Source organism: Ascaphus truei, chromosome 7 (assembly GCF_040206685.1).
Source record: "Ascaphus truei isolate aAscTru1 chromosome 7, aAscTru1.hap1, whole genome shotgun sequence".
Taxonomy (NCBI): Eukaryota; Metazoa; Chordata; class Amphibia; order Anura; family Ascaphidae; genus Ascaphus; species Ascaphus truei.
Genome location: NC_134489.1, coordinates 41,162,822 through 41,176,884, shown reverse-complemented (window position 1 = coordinate 41,176,884; position 14,063 = coordinate 41,162,822). Strand labels below are relative to the sequence as shown.

At 46.5% G+C, this 14,063-nt stretch overlaps 1 protein-coding gene and 1 long non-coding RNA gene across 2 annotated transcripts in view; one reads left to right on the top strand and one right to left on the bottom strand.

Annotated features, from left to right (window-relative positions):
- KCNN3 (potassium calcium-activated channel subfamily N member 3) overlaps positions 1 to 4,948 on the bottom strand; it is a 62,819-nt gene extending 57,871 nt beyond the window's left edge. The window contains exon 1 of the mRNA XM_075607925.1: positions 3,932 to 4,948. Coding sequence (XP_075464040.1) covers positions 3,932 to 4,708 — 777 coding nt within the window. The 5' untranslated portion in view covers positions 4,709 to 4,948. The remainder of the gene's footprint in view (positions 1 to 3,931) is intronic.
- LOC142499090 (uncharacterized) overlaps positions 1 to 7,428 on the top strand; it is a 61,000-nt gene extending 53,572 nt beyond the window's left edge. The window contains exons 4-7 of the long non-coding RNA XR_012802616.1: positions 4,963 to 5,074; positions 5,751 to 5,870; positions 6,521 to 6,616; positions 7,258 to 7,428. This is a non-coding gene — a long non-coding RNA (uncharacterized LOC142499090). The remainder of the gene's footprint in view (positions 1 to 4,962; positions 5,075 to 5,750; positions 5,871 to 6,520; positions 6,617 to 7,257) is intronic.
- Positions 7,429 to 14,063: the final 6,635 nt, after the last annotated feature.

Sequence of the window (14,063 nt, the reverse complement as noted above, 5' to 3'; positions counted from 1 at the left end):
AACATAGTATATCCATGTTCTTTATTCCTTTCTACTGCACTCGTTCCTCGCTGTGCAGGTGGGAAGTCCTGCATATAACAGGGTCTTTTAAACCCTGCAATGTGGTGAGTGGATGGGTTAATAACCATTAACCCTTTAACGCGCCTTCTCCCGGGAATGACCGCAACGTTCAGATAACGGACGCATTCCGCGGGAAAACGCGGCTCTCGAAAAAAAGGAGCAACTTTATCCTGAGACGCAAACCTCAATATAAAGTGAGATATTGATTTTCTCTCCACGGAGGATAAACAGATTAGCATACTGTATATAGTCAAGGAAGAGGCCTGCTCTCCTACCCCCATCTATGTATTTTAACCCTCTCAGTCACAATTACGCTTAACCCTCTCAGTGCCATTGCTTTGCAATGTGTTGCTGTTGAGGGACCCTCTGGCCGAGAAAGGGTTAAAATGAACATGCTGCAGTATCAAGCAGTACTGAGTATTATTTCACACTTTTAAATCTTTTTTTTTTTTTTTTTTTTTTTAACGCTTAAAATATATTATTAGTGGTCTTCAAAAATGAAGATTACCTCCACTAGCCCCCCTCACATTCTTCTAACCTCTACCAAGCAGCCGTACTATGGAGAAGGAGCTATCCTTAAACTAGTATAAGCCAGTCTACTGGAGAGCGTGCTGGTATCAGAGTACCTATAAGGTACTGTACACAAATTATTTATTTATATATATATATATATATATATATATATATATATATTGACTAACACGGCTATTTTCTGCTTTATATATATATATATATATATATATATATATATATATACACACAATTTTGGCATATTTATGGTGTGCCTATCCCTGTTATTTTATATATATATATATATATATATATATATATATATATATATATATATATAACAGGGATAGGCACACCATAAATATGCCAAAAATGTATTTTATTGGGCGAACATTTGGGTTATTCACTGGTGCCTAAATGCTCCAGTCAGTACCGAAACGTTGGGCCAATATAATGTTATTTTTTGCATATTTATGAAGTCCCTATCCCTTTGTTTTTACACATTTATACTGTAACACCTCTCAGATTTTTTTCTGCCTCCAAGTTCTTCCCCCGAAGCAGAGGGAGCAGCTGGAGGTTAGTGGGGGTTTATAGGGGGGCAGAAAGGTGTTCGTCATCGTCATTACAGGGGGGCACTGCCACTGTTTGGATTTTGTTTGTAAAACAATGTTGTGTTTTTGTCGTGCTGGAACACGATCGCTTTTTGCCTCGTTTTATCAAACGGTTTTTCAAAAAGTTTGCTGGGGATTTTTTTTCTTTTTCTTTGGCAAACTCAAAACGTCGGCTTAGTTTCATTAAAAAAAAAAGAAAGGGAAAAAAAACAAATCCGAATTCGAATCCCAGTACGAGTGTCTCTCAGGGACGGACTCCAATTTTACGCGGATTGGAAATCTTGTTTCCGAATTTCAACTTGAAACAATCGTCGCAGTTCGCAAAGCTCGGAGTACGAACCTACGAACCTGCGCAGACGTTAATCATTACGCTGAAGCATGTTCATAGTCAGGGGGGGATTTTCCTTACCCCCGGCCAAGATAAGACAGTATACTCCTTCAAGGCTACACATGGAAGCTCTCAGCTCTGGCAGAGGGACATATCATCTCGACATCTCCCTGGTTCCTTTAGGAGCTTTCACGCTGGATTGTGACAGGTTCCGAGCAGCTGCAAGCGGCTCAAATTAGATGCAAGTCCAGTCTTTCAACAGCTGAATCTGCCTCCCCCTTCCTGTGATTCAAACCACAGAATATGTGGGCTGTGCCCATTTAAAACATCACAGCTCCAAAGGGTGTGACCACACAGTGGACTGTGGGACTGGGCAGTTGAGCAAGAATGTGTTAAGGCAGGGGTGCTCAACGGCAGCCTTCAAACCCTCCCAACAGGTCAGGTTTTCAAAATATCCCTGTTTTAGCACAGGTGGCTCAGTCAGTCCCTGCTTCAGCACAGGTGGCTCAATCAGCCAGTCCCTGGTTCAGTACAGATGGCTCAATTGAACCCTGCTTCAGCACAGGTGGCTCAATCAGAGGCTTAGTCAAAGACTGGTTGACCTCTGATTGAGCCACCTGTGCTGAAGCTGGGATATCCTGAAAACCTGACCTGATGGGGGTTGGAGGGGGGGGGGGGGGGAGAGGCTTGAGGACTGGAGCTGAGCCCCCCTGTGTTAAGGATCCACCTAGCCATTAACCACTTCAGTGCTGGCTGGCACCTCCTTTAATGAAGCGGTTTAAAAACAAATTTTAGGCCTTTATTTCATTGAATGGACGTAGCCATCTTTTAAATGAACGCATGAGCAAACAGAACAATACCTGCAATAATTCTGACAGCTCTGGACAATCTTGGCTTACCGATGGCTTATAACAGGGGGGCACTTCTGAAAAGCAAGCGAATAGTGGAAATGTGCTGCAGGCATGGGGAGAAAACACAGGGGGGGGGGGGGATTAAACCTGCAGCTGCAAACAAAGCCCAAAAATGCTACGGTGTGTGTGTGGAAATACAGCACTCTTCTTAAGTACACACAAAAAACAATGGCAAGCTCAGCGTATCACCTGAACAACAAGAGAAACTCGTGTGGGTGTGAGGTGCACAAGAGGATCAGAGGTGCTGACACAGCACAAATATATTAGTGAAGAAAAGTGGACATATTCCTGTAAAAATACCAACCTCCCAACTTAAACGGGCTGTCCTCGCGGTGATGGGGGCGCAGTCAAATATCCGAAACGTTGGCATATTTTTTGACTGCATTTCAAATGGAAAATGCCATGATAGTAACACATCCATTGAAAGATCACAGCACAGTCATTCATAGGTGGCTGTGCTTCTATACAGTGATCGGTATTCCGTCTTTAATGGATGCCGCCCCGCGAGTTCAAATTGATGGCACAATTATTTAAAAATTCACGGCACACTCGCAGTAAATAAAGCAGCTCTCCACTGTAGAATGAGACTGATTAGTGACTGGGCATTTACATTGCATTATGCTGAGTTCACAGCAGTAAGCAGCTCTTGGCTGCAGAATCAGGACCATATAGTACAGTTGAATTGCTGTTTTTGCCACCTAGAGCTGCTAAGTAGGGTGATAGCCAGCAGGTTTAAATTCACCCCCCCCCCCCTTTCATTATACTGGGATCTGTGCACCCAGTAGAAATTCACCTGTGTGCATCACAACCCCAGTCTGCTTCACATCCCCTATAAACCTAGAAGAGAACCCCAAAGCATTCCCTGTGCAGCCATCCAAAATACAGATCCACATTACTGTAAGGAGAGGAGGGTGCATTAAAAGCATTGCTTCTTACTCCTAATGCCCCAGTGCTCTCCATGCTCAGCCATGCCGCCTGCCATCACTCCCTGTCTCACTGACACCTGTAGCCATTTTTTCTCCTGCTGTTCATAAGACAATTCATATATATATATGTCTTTTTTTGCTTTACTGGGAGTCCACATCTCAGCATCCCAGTCAGAGCTCTGGGCAGGAGCCATGGTGCTATGTTGCTGTAAGTGGGTGTCCTATCTCTGGCACTTAAAACAATCAGATGGAACAACTCTATTCTAATTGCAGGGAGCGGGGTAATGGAATAGTGAAGTGTTTAACCCCGTCAGTGCCAGGATGCTTTGCAGCCAGCAGGCACAGAAAGGGTTAGGTCCTATGCAAATGGACCTGAGCAAAAGATGATAAATAAAACACGGTCCTGCAAGCATTTCCTTTGATATAACTGGTATATCTGCATGTGAGGGGTAGGGATGCCTAAGCAGGAAAAGAAGCCATTTTTACAGTGTAGGAAACCCCTGTTATCACACAGTATATATGCACTTTTATCTCTCTCTCTCTCTGCATCCATAGTCTGGAGAGGAAAGAGAAGCCAAGCCCTACCTTTGCGTATAAACCCCATGACAGTTCAGTCTCTATGACCATAATAACTATTCCAAACATTCCAAAAATGAGGGCATAGTCACTCAGCCTCTTCCTCTTCTCGAAGAGTGCCCTCCTGTGCCCCAGCTTGTACCCAATGTTCTGGTTTTTCCTCTTGTTGGCTTTGGGGTAGTTGCTGCCACTGCTGCTGCTGTTGTTGCCTGAGTGTTGGTGGTTGTGTGTGGCATTGGGGTGGTGGTGCAAGGTCTGGTTAGACTGATGCTCATCCTTGGAAGAGATGATTATCTCTGGTGGGTTGCTGGAGTTGAAGATCTGAAGAGGTTGGCTTTCCGGCTCTGACTCTATCAGGTTCCTTCTGGAGGCACTTAAACGGCTGAGGGGTTTCATGACCCCTCCAGTGTATTTACAAGAGCTCATGGCTATCTCGGTGAACGGATTGCTGTCCCTTCTGTGGACGAGAGGACTGGCTTGTCTGTGCTTGCATCCTCCCCCAGCACCACTTGTAGACGCTGAACTTGGAGAATGTCCAACCAAGTGGTCATTTAAATTGAGCTGGCTGCCCTGCCTGGAGGAAGGGTGGAGGGCTGTAGAGTTGGAGGAAGGAGGTGCTCTGAAAGCAGTTGGCGAGGAGTGCAACAGGCTAGGGTGATGGGTCTGGCTTTGCAGCTGGGTCAGAAGCTGCTGCTGGTTCTCATCCCCAGATAAAGGACAGTGGCACTTGAGGTCCTCTTCCATGTCCCCAACCCCTGAATCATGGAAGTGGCCAGAGGTGTCCATGGTATGGATTTGATGGGTTACCTTCACCCCCCCAATTCTGATTGTTTGAATGGATATTTCCTTAGGGGAAGAAATTGGCTGTGATATCTTGGCTGAGATCCTTCTGTTCTTTGGCTTGGTTCAGTTTCCTTCTGTCCTGTTCCAGAGGCAGTCCCTAGGAATCATGTTATGAGAAGGTGCTAGTGACAGGGAGCTGGGGATCTGTGTGACTGTCTGTGTTGTCTCAATAGCTTTTTCTCTCCCCCCTTCTTCAGTTATCAAGCCAAACCCACCACTTGGCATCCAGCTCTCATTGGCTTGGCTGGGAATAGTGACAAGAGGAGGCCAGCCCTACATCATCACGTTAACCTCTGCACAGCTACAGAGGTAATAAGACAACACACTGACACACAGGTAACACACAGTGTTAATGTGACAGCCACCAGCGACTCCAGGAATAAGCTAATTAAAGGGCCAGTCCCACCCACTCTACCTAAATCAGAGGCTTTACAAATCCCCCCCCCCCTTTCTGTTTTGGGGAACTACTGATAAGTCATTTTTCGAAGGTTTTTAAAAGTGGTCATCTTTATTATTTTTTACACAGTCCTCCTCACTGCACGTTTTAAATCCCACCTGCATTTTCCCTCAGTGTTATTATTTGTATGTTGCCAACCTATGCCGGAGCGCAGTACAATGTGGGAGGGAGGACAATAACATTGTATGATAAAAGAGAACATGTATGTTAAGACAAACGGAGTATGAAGTGACTGGAGGCGTTGCCACAAAATGCGTAGGATTTGGTTTTGCCTCACACCGGTAAGTGTAATTCTGGCGTATACTCCCGGTGATGAATGTCCTGGGAAGTTGGGAGTATCCAGCGATCACGCATTCTCAGTGTTTTCCACACACTCGGCTGAGGACTAAAAATCACCGAGATTGCCCCAGTAGAAGAATACTCTCCCCGACTGAAGTGAGAGGGAGAAGTCATTGACGTAACTGTGAGAAGTCACTGCCCTCCGGCTCTCAACGTCTGATGAGAGTATCCTGTCGGTCTACATTTCAGGTGAACCTACACAGAACCGCTTTTCCGGGGGATTCCTGGCAACGGACAGGCTGAGTGTCTTTGTCATATGCAAAATTAACTTTGTCATTTCTGTACGTGGAATACTTACCCCCTCACATTGTGAGTATCATTGTATCTACATACTACACCACGAGTGCTGATGCGCTCTCTGCTTCCCGTTTCTTATGTGTCCGATTTTATGGGGTACTGTTTGCCTTCCCTTTGTTTGGGACAATTTAAGTCCCAATCTGATGAATGGAGTTTAAATCATCTCCCGCAAGGGGAAGATGATTTAACAGAATATTAAGTAGGGGCTAATGTAATAGTCATATTAATAAAGATGCCAGCGCACAGTGAAGGAATTATATTTATGATATTGAACCATTACATTAGACAAAAAGGGCCATTACTTAGAACTGGAAAACGTGAAAAATCCTATACGTTTTTTTTTTTTAAACATTAATCAGTTCTGTAGTATTAGATAATACGGTCTGCATTTTTAGCTCCTAATGCAATGTTTAATGATTTTTAAAAAAAATGTGCTGATCATCCTTTGGTTGCTACGGCAACCATTTAGAAAGTCACATCCACTTCCTCTTCTGAAACCGGCTCTGACACGCACCTTTTTTAGCTCTGCACTTTGGCAACAAAGTATCACACACAGATTTGTTGCTGTGTTCCAAACAGCATACTGTCCATTACTCTGAAAGCAGAAACAATAATGTGTTACACTTAGCAATATAAGGTTACATTTCAGCTGTATTTCACAGATGGCAGTACAAAGTTAGAAGGCGGCCATTTCGTTAGGCACACAGTCAGGATTTTTACAGATTTATAACAGGAGCACCAAATGATTGCCAGCTTAGGTAAGAATGTAGAATATATTGTTACATGCTTTACATATAAAAATAAGAGAAAAAGAATAAATAAAATAACGGGGGGGGGGGATGTAATATTGCTCCTTTAAATATTTGCCTATGTATTGCATGCATGCATTGTAACAAATAGGGCCATATGTATCAAATGGAGCAAAGTAAATATTGCTCCTAGAACTAGTGCAAAATCCATTGTTTTGACCTTGCGTCACTATGTATCAATGTGTCAAGCGAGTTGAGGAATGTTTATAGGGGGAGTTAGGGGAGGAAATATTCAGGGCCACCATCAGGGGGAATTTCCCAGGACTACAGTCCAGGTGAAAGAAGGTGACCCCAGTATTTAGGCCTCGACTTCTGAAGTCAGACAACCAAGCCCTCTTCCTCCTCTAGGCTCCTATTGCAGAACCCAACCATGGTCAACAGCCCGGGGGCGTCCCACCCCCCGCTGAGCCCCTCACACCCTCCCCCATGTGCTGCGTCCAGAGGCCAGCTTTGGGTCCCGTATCCCAGCGTACAGTATATGTGGACCAGGTTGCATTAGCTGCTGCGACGAATGGATCGATGTCCAATGTGAGATACAAGATTAACAAGCTTCGCGGAGCAGGTGAAAATATTTGCTTTGTGTTTTGGAGCGAAGTGCACCATCCCGATACAGATCTATTCATGCAGCTGGTTGTGACAGATCCAATGCAGATCATTCTTCCTGTAATTATAGAGGTAAATAATAATTTTAATCAGTTAGTGTTAGGACCTGCGATATCTGGTCATGCCTTGAAGTGGCTCGCAGGCTTATAATGCTTTTGCCAAAGGGTTAAAATAATTGGCCCTTTTTTCAAGATATATATATATTTCACTGTGTATTTTTTTCATATTGGATGTAGCTCTGGGCTCCCTTTGTGTTTTGTTTTTTGTAGTATACAGTGCCACGCACAGTAGCACTCCTTTTAACACTTATATACATATATATACATACACATATGTATATATATATATATATTTTTGTGATAATTTTTGGTGTTTATATGAGCTTACTGGGTATCTGTGTGTGAGATACAAGATTAGCAAGCTTCGCAGAGCACGTGAATATATTTGCTTTGTGTTTTGGACTGAAATGCACCGTCTAAATACAGATCCCGATTACAAGTCCCGATACAGATCCCGATTACAGGTTCCGATACAGATCCCGATTACAATTTCCGATACAGATCCCGATTACTGGTCTCTATTACAGATCCCGATTATTGGTCCCAATACAGATCCCAATACAGATCCCTATTACAGGTAGTCCTCGTTATCCAACGTTTCACTTTACAACGAATGGCATATCCAACGCGTTACAATGCAACCCTACGGGCCATTTTTCAACGCCTGAATGCGTTATCCAACGCTCACCGCCACTGATTAACATGGGACTCACTTTACGACGGTTTCACTATCCAACGCTACTTCCAGAACGGATTCCGTTGGATAACCGAGGACTGCCTGTACAGGTCCCGATTACACATCCCGATTTCAGGTCCCGACTACAGATCCCGATTAAGGTCCCACAAAGAATTGTCAGACCTCTTATTTGTTCTAATGAAATATTTGAGAGATTCAGGAAGGTAAATATTCTTCAATTCAGCGGTCATTTTTTTATTTGTGAAACCTTCAAATTATTTATACTGGTTTCATTTAATCATTAAATAGCAAAAATACAAAAAGGAACATATTTTCAAGATGCCAAAAAATGCAATGGGGTCTGGTATCTCTTGCTAGGGCAAGGGTGGGCAACTCCAGCCCTCAAGGGCCACCAACAGGTCAGGTTTTCAGGATATCCCTGCTTCAGCACAGGTGGCTCAAATTCCCCTATAACACCATGCGGGAGACCCAGGGCCCCCTGTTACCAGCAGGTTTGCACCACACTATGCCATGTAACCAGAGCGAGTTTCCCAGAGATAGGCCTATGTGAGATTGGGTGGGGGAAACAGGGTTACATATATCTTAGAAAAGCTTTCACACTGACTGTGGCCGACTAAGGGGACAGGGGGGCCACACCCCCTCCCGCCCCCCGCCCCCTTGTGCCCACCCCCCCCCCCCCAGTTTCTTCTTTTATCTTTACTCACCCTCTGTTCTTACCACAGGATATTGATTTGACAGTACTAGATGGTTGTGTCATAATAGTATACCCACTGTCCCCCAGTGTACCGTTATTATTGAATGTGTAAATGTATGTTTCTTTTTCCATATCCCTGGATGTTGATTATTTTCAGATTATTCAATAAAAAGTATTTGAAATAAAGAAAAGCTGTCACACTAATCATTCTTACTACTGGCATTCTCTCTGCGCATGCCCCAAATACCTCCCTTCTTCCATAACTGTATCTCCTTTGTTTGGTGTTATCTGTTGCTGGGCCGAGCTGTGTGGGATACATGGTGTAAGTCTCGTGTTATCTGTTGCTGGGCCGAGCTGTGTGGGATACATGGTGTAAGTCTCGTGTTATCTGTTGCTGGGCCGAGCTGTGTGGGATACATGGTGTAAGTCTCGTGTTATCTGTTGCTGGGCCGAGCTGTGTGGGATACAAGGTGTAAGTCTCATGTTATCTGTTGCTGGGCCGAGCTGTGTGGGATACATGGTGTAAGTCTCATGTTATCTGTTGCTGGGCCGAGCTGTGTGGGATACATGGTGTAAGTCTCATGTTATCTGTTGCTGGGCTGAGCTGTGTGGGATACATGGTGTAAGTCTCATGTTATCTGTTGCTGGGCCGAGCTGTGTGGGATACATGGTGTAAGTCTCATGTTATCTGTTGCTGGGCCGAGCTGTGTGGGATACATGGTGTAAGTCTCATGTTATCTGTTGCTGGGCCGAGCTGTGTGGGATACATGGTGTAAGTCTCATGTTATCTGTTGCTGGGCCGAGCTGTGTGGGATACATGGTGTAAGTCTCATGTTATCTGTTGCTGGGCCGAGCTGTGTGGGATACATGGTGTAAGTCTCATGTTATCTGTTGCTGGGCCGAGCTGTGTGGGATGCATGGTGTAAGTCTCATGTTATCTGTTGCTGGGCCGAGCTGTGTGGGATACATGGTGTAAGTCTCGTGTTATCTGTTGCTGGGCCCAGCTGTGTGGGATGCATGGTGTAAGTCTCGTGTTATCTGTTGCTGGGCCGAGCTGTGTGGGATACATGGTGTAAGTCTCAGGTTATCTGTTGCTGGGCCGAGCTGTGTGGGATACATGGTGTAAGTCTCGTGTTATCTGTTGCTGGGCCGAGCTGTGTGGGATGCATGGTGTAAGTCTCGTGTTATCTGTTGCTGGGCCGAGCTGTGTGGGATACATGGTGTAAGTCTCGTGTTATCTGTTGCTGGGCTGAGCTGTGTGGGATACATGGTGTAAGTCTCGTGTTATCTGTTGCTGGGCCGAGCTGTGTGGGATACATGGTGTAAGTCTCGTGTTATCTGTTGCTGGGCCGAGCTGTGTGGGATACATGGTGTAAGTCTCATGTTATCTGTTGCTGGGCCGAGCTGTGTGGGATGCATGGTGTAAGTCTCGTGTTATCTGTTGCTGGGCCGAGCTGTGTGGGATACATGGTGTAAGTCTCATGTTATCTGTTGCTGGGCCGAGCTGTGTGGGATGCATGGTGTAAGTCTCGTGTTATCTGTTGCTGGGCCGAGCTGTGTGGGATGCATGGTGTAAGTCTCATGTTATCTGTTGCTGGGCCGAGCTGTGTGGGATACATGGTGTAAGTCTCGTGTTATCTGTTGCTGGGCCGAGCTGTGTGGGATACAAGGTGTAAGTCTCATGTTATCTGTTGCTGGACCGAGCTGTGTGGGATACATGGTGTAAGTCTCATGTTATCTGTTGCTGGGCCGAGCTGTGTGGGATACATGGTGTTAGTCTCATGTTATCTGTTGCTGGGCCGAGCTGTGTGGGATACATGGTGTAAGTCTCGTGTTATCTGTTGCTGGGCCTAGCTGTGTGGGATACATGGTGTAAGTCTCATGTTATCTGTTGCTGAGCCGAGCTGTGTGGGATGCATGGTGTAAGTCTCGTGTTATCTGTTGCTGGGCTGAGCTGTGTGGGATACATGGTGTAAGTCTCATGTTATCTGTTGCTGGGCCGAGCTGTGTGGGATACATGGTGTAAGTCTCATGTTATCTGTTGCTGGGCCGAGCTGTGTGGGATACATGGTGTAAGTCTCGTGTTATCTGTTGCTGGACCTAGCTGTGTGTTGGATACAAGGTGTAAGTCTCATGTTATCTGTTGCTGGGCCGAGCTGTGTGGGATACATGGTGTAAGTCTCGTGTTATCTGTTGCTGGGCCGAGCTGTGTGGGATGCATGGTGTAAGTCTCGTGTTATCTGTTGCTGGGCCGAGCTGTGTGGGATACATGGTGTAAGTCTCATGTTATCTGTTGCTGGGCCGAGCTGTGTGGGATGCATGGTGTAAGTCTCATGTTATCTGTTGCTGGGCCGAGCTGTCTGGGATACAAGGTGTAAGTCTCGTGTTATCTGTTGCTGGGCCGAGCTGTGTGGGATACATGGTGTAAGTCTCATGTTATCTGTTGCTGGGCCGAGCTGTGTGGGATGCATGGTGTAAGTCTCATGTTATCTGTTGCTGGGCCGAGCTGTGTGGGATACATGGTGTAAGTCTCATGTTATCTGTTGCTGGGCCGAGCTGTGTGGGATACATGGTGTAAGTCTCATGTTATCTGTTGCTGGGCCGAGCTGTGTGGGATACATGGTGTAAGTCTCATGTTATCTGTTGCTGGGCCGAGCTGTGTGGGATACATGGTGTAAGTCTCATGTTATCTGTTGCTGGGCCGAGCTGTGTGGGATACATGGTGTAAGTCTCGTGTTATCTGTTGCTGGGCCGAGCTGTGTGGGATACATGGTGTAGGTCTCGTGTTATCTGTTGCTGGGCCGAGCTGTGTGGGATGCATGGTGTAAGTCTCGTGTTATCTGTTGCTGGGCCGAGCTGTGTGGGATACATGGTGTAAGTCTCGTGTTATCTGTTGCTGGGCCGAGCTGTGTGGGATTTATGGTGTAAGTCTCATGTTATCTGTTGCTGGGCCGAGCTGTGTGGGATACATGGTGTAAGTCTCATGTTATCTGTTGCTGGGCCGAGCTGTGTGGGATACATGGTGTAAGTCTCGTGTTATCTGTTGCTGGGCCGAGCTGTGTGGGATACATGGTGTAAGTCTCGTGTTATCTGTTGCTGGGCCGAGCTGTGTGGGATGCATGGTGTAAGTCTCGTGTTATCTGTTGCTGGGCCGAGCTGTGTGGGATACATAGTGTAAGTCTCGTGTTATCTGTTGCTGGGCTGAGCTGTGTGGGATACATGGTGTAAGTCTCATGTTATCTGTTGCTGGGCCGAGCTGTGTGGGATGCATGGTGTAAGTCTCATGTTATCTGTTGCTGGGCTGAGCTGTGTGGGATGCATGGTGTAAGTCTCGTGTTATCTGTTGCTGGGCCGAGCTGTGTGGGATACATGGTGTAAGTCTCATGTTATCTGTTGCTGGACCGAGCTGTGTGGGATACATGGTGTAAGTCTCATGTTATCTGTTGCTGGGCCGAGCTGTGTGGGATACATGGTGTAAGTCTCATGTTATCTGTTGCTGGGCCGAGCTGTGTGGGATACATGGTGTAAGTCTCGTGTTATCTGTTGCTGGGCCTAGCTGTGTGGGATACATGGTGTAAGTCTCGTGTTATCTGTTGCTGGGCCGAGCTGTGTGGGATGCATGGTGTAAGTCTCATGTTATCTGTTGCTGGGCCGAGCTGTGTGTTGGATACAAGGTGTAAGTCTCGTGTTATCTGTTTCTGGGCCGAGCTGTGTGGGATGCATGGTGTAAGTCTCATGTTATCTGTTGCTGGGCCGAGCTGTGTGGGATGCATGGTGTAAGTCTCATGTTATCTGTTGCTGGGCTGAGCTGTGTTGGATACAAGGTGTAAGTCTCATGTTATCTGTTGCTGGGCCGAGCTGTGTGGGATACATGGTGTAAGTCTCATGTTATCTGTTGCTGGGCCGAGCTGTGTGGGATGCATGGTGTAAGTCTCGTGTTATCTGTTGCTGGGCCGAGCTGTGTGGGATGCATGGTGTAAGTCTCATGTTATCTGTTGCTGGGCTGAGCTGTGTTGGATACAAGGTGTAAGTCTCATGTTATCTGTTGCTGGGCTGAGCTGTGTGGGATACATGGTGTAAGTCTCATGTTATCTGTTGCTGGGCCGAGCTGTGTGGGATGCATGGTGTAAGTCTCGTGTTATCTGTTGCTGGGCCGAGCTGTGTGGGATGCATGGTGTAAGTCTCGTGTTATCTGTTGCTGGGCCGAGCTGTGTGGGATACATGGTGTAAGTCTCATGTTATCTGTTGCTGGGCCGAGCTGTGTGGGATACATGGTGTAAGTCTCGTGTTATCTGTTGCTGGGCCGAGCTGTGTGGGATACAAGGTGTAAGTCTCGTGTTATCTGTTGCTGGGCCGAGCTGTGTGGGATACATGGTGTAAGTCTCGTGTTATCTGTTGCTGGGCCGAGCTGTGTGGGATACATGGTGTAAGTCTCGTGTTATCTGTTTCTGGGCCGAGCTGTGTGGGATGCATGGTGTAAGTCTCGTGTTATCTGTTGCTGGGCCGAGCTGTGTGGGATGCATGGTGTAAGTCTCGTGTTATCTGTTGCTGGGCCGAGCTGTGTGGGATGCATGGTGTAAGTCTCATGTTATCTGTTGCTGGGCCGAGTTGTGTGGGATACATGGTGTAAGTCTCATGTTATCTGTTGCTGGGCCGAGCTGTGTGTTGGATACAAGGTGTAAGTCTCGTGTTATCTGTTTCTGGGCCGAGCTGTGTGGGATGCATGGTGTAAGTCTCATGTTATCTGTTGCTGGGCCGAGCTGTGTGGGGTACATGGTGTAAGTCTCATGTTATCTGTTGCTGGGCCTAGCTGTGCGGGTTACATGGTGTAAGTCTCATGTTATCTGTTGCTGGGCCGAGCTGTGTGTTGGATACAAGGTGTAAGTCTCGTGTTATCTGTTTCTGGGCCGAGCTGTGTGGGATGCATGGTGTAAGTCTCATGTTATCTGTTGCTGGGCCGAGCTGTGTGGGATGCATGGTGTAAGTCTCATGTTATCTGTTGCTGGGCTGAGCTGTGTTGGATACAAGGTGTAAGTCTCATGTTATCTGTTGCTGGGCCGAGCTGTGTGGGATGCATGGTGTAAGTCTCGTGTTATCTGTTGCTGGGCCGAGCTGTGTGGGATGCATGGTGTAAGTCTCATGTTATCTGTTGCTGGGCTGAGCTGTGTGGGATACATGGTGTAAGTCTCATGTTATCTGTTGCTGGGCCGAGCTGTGTGGGATACATGGTGTAAGTCTCGTGTTATCTGTTGCTGGGCCGAGCTGTGTGGGATACATGGTGTAAGTGTCCTGTTATCTGTTGCTGGGCCGAGCTGTGTGGGATACATGGTGTAAGTCTCATGT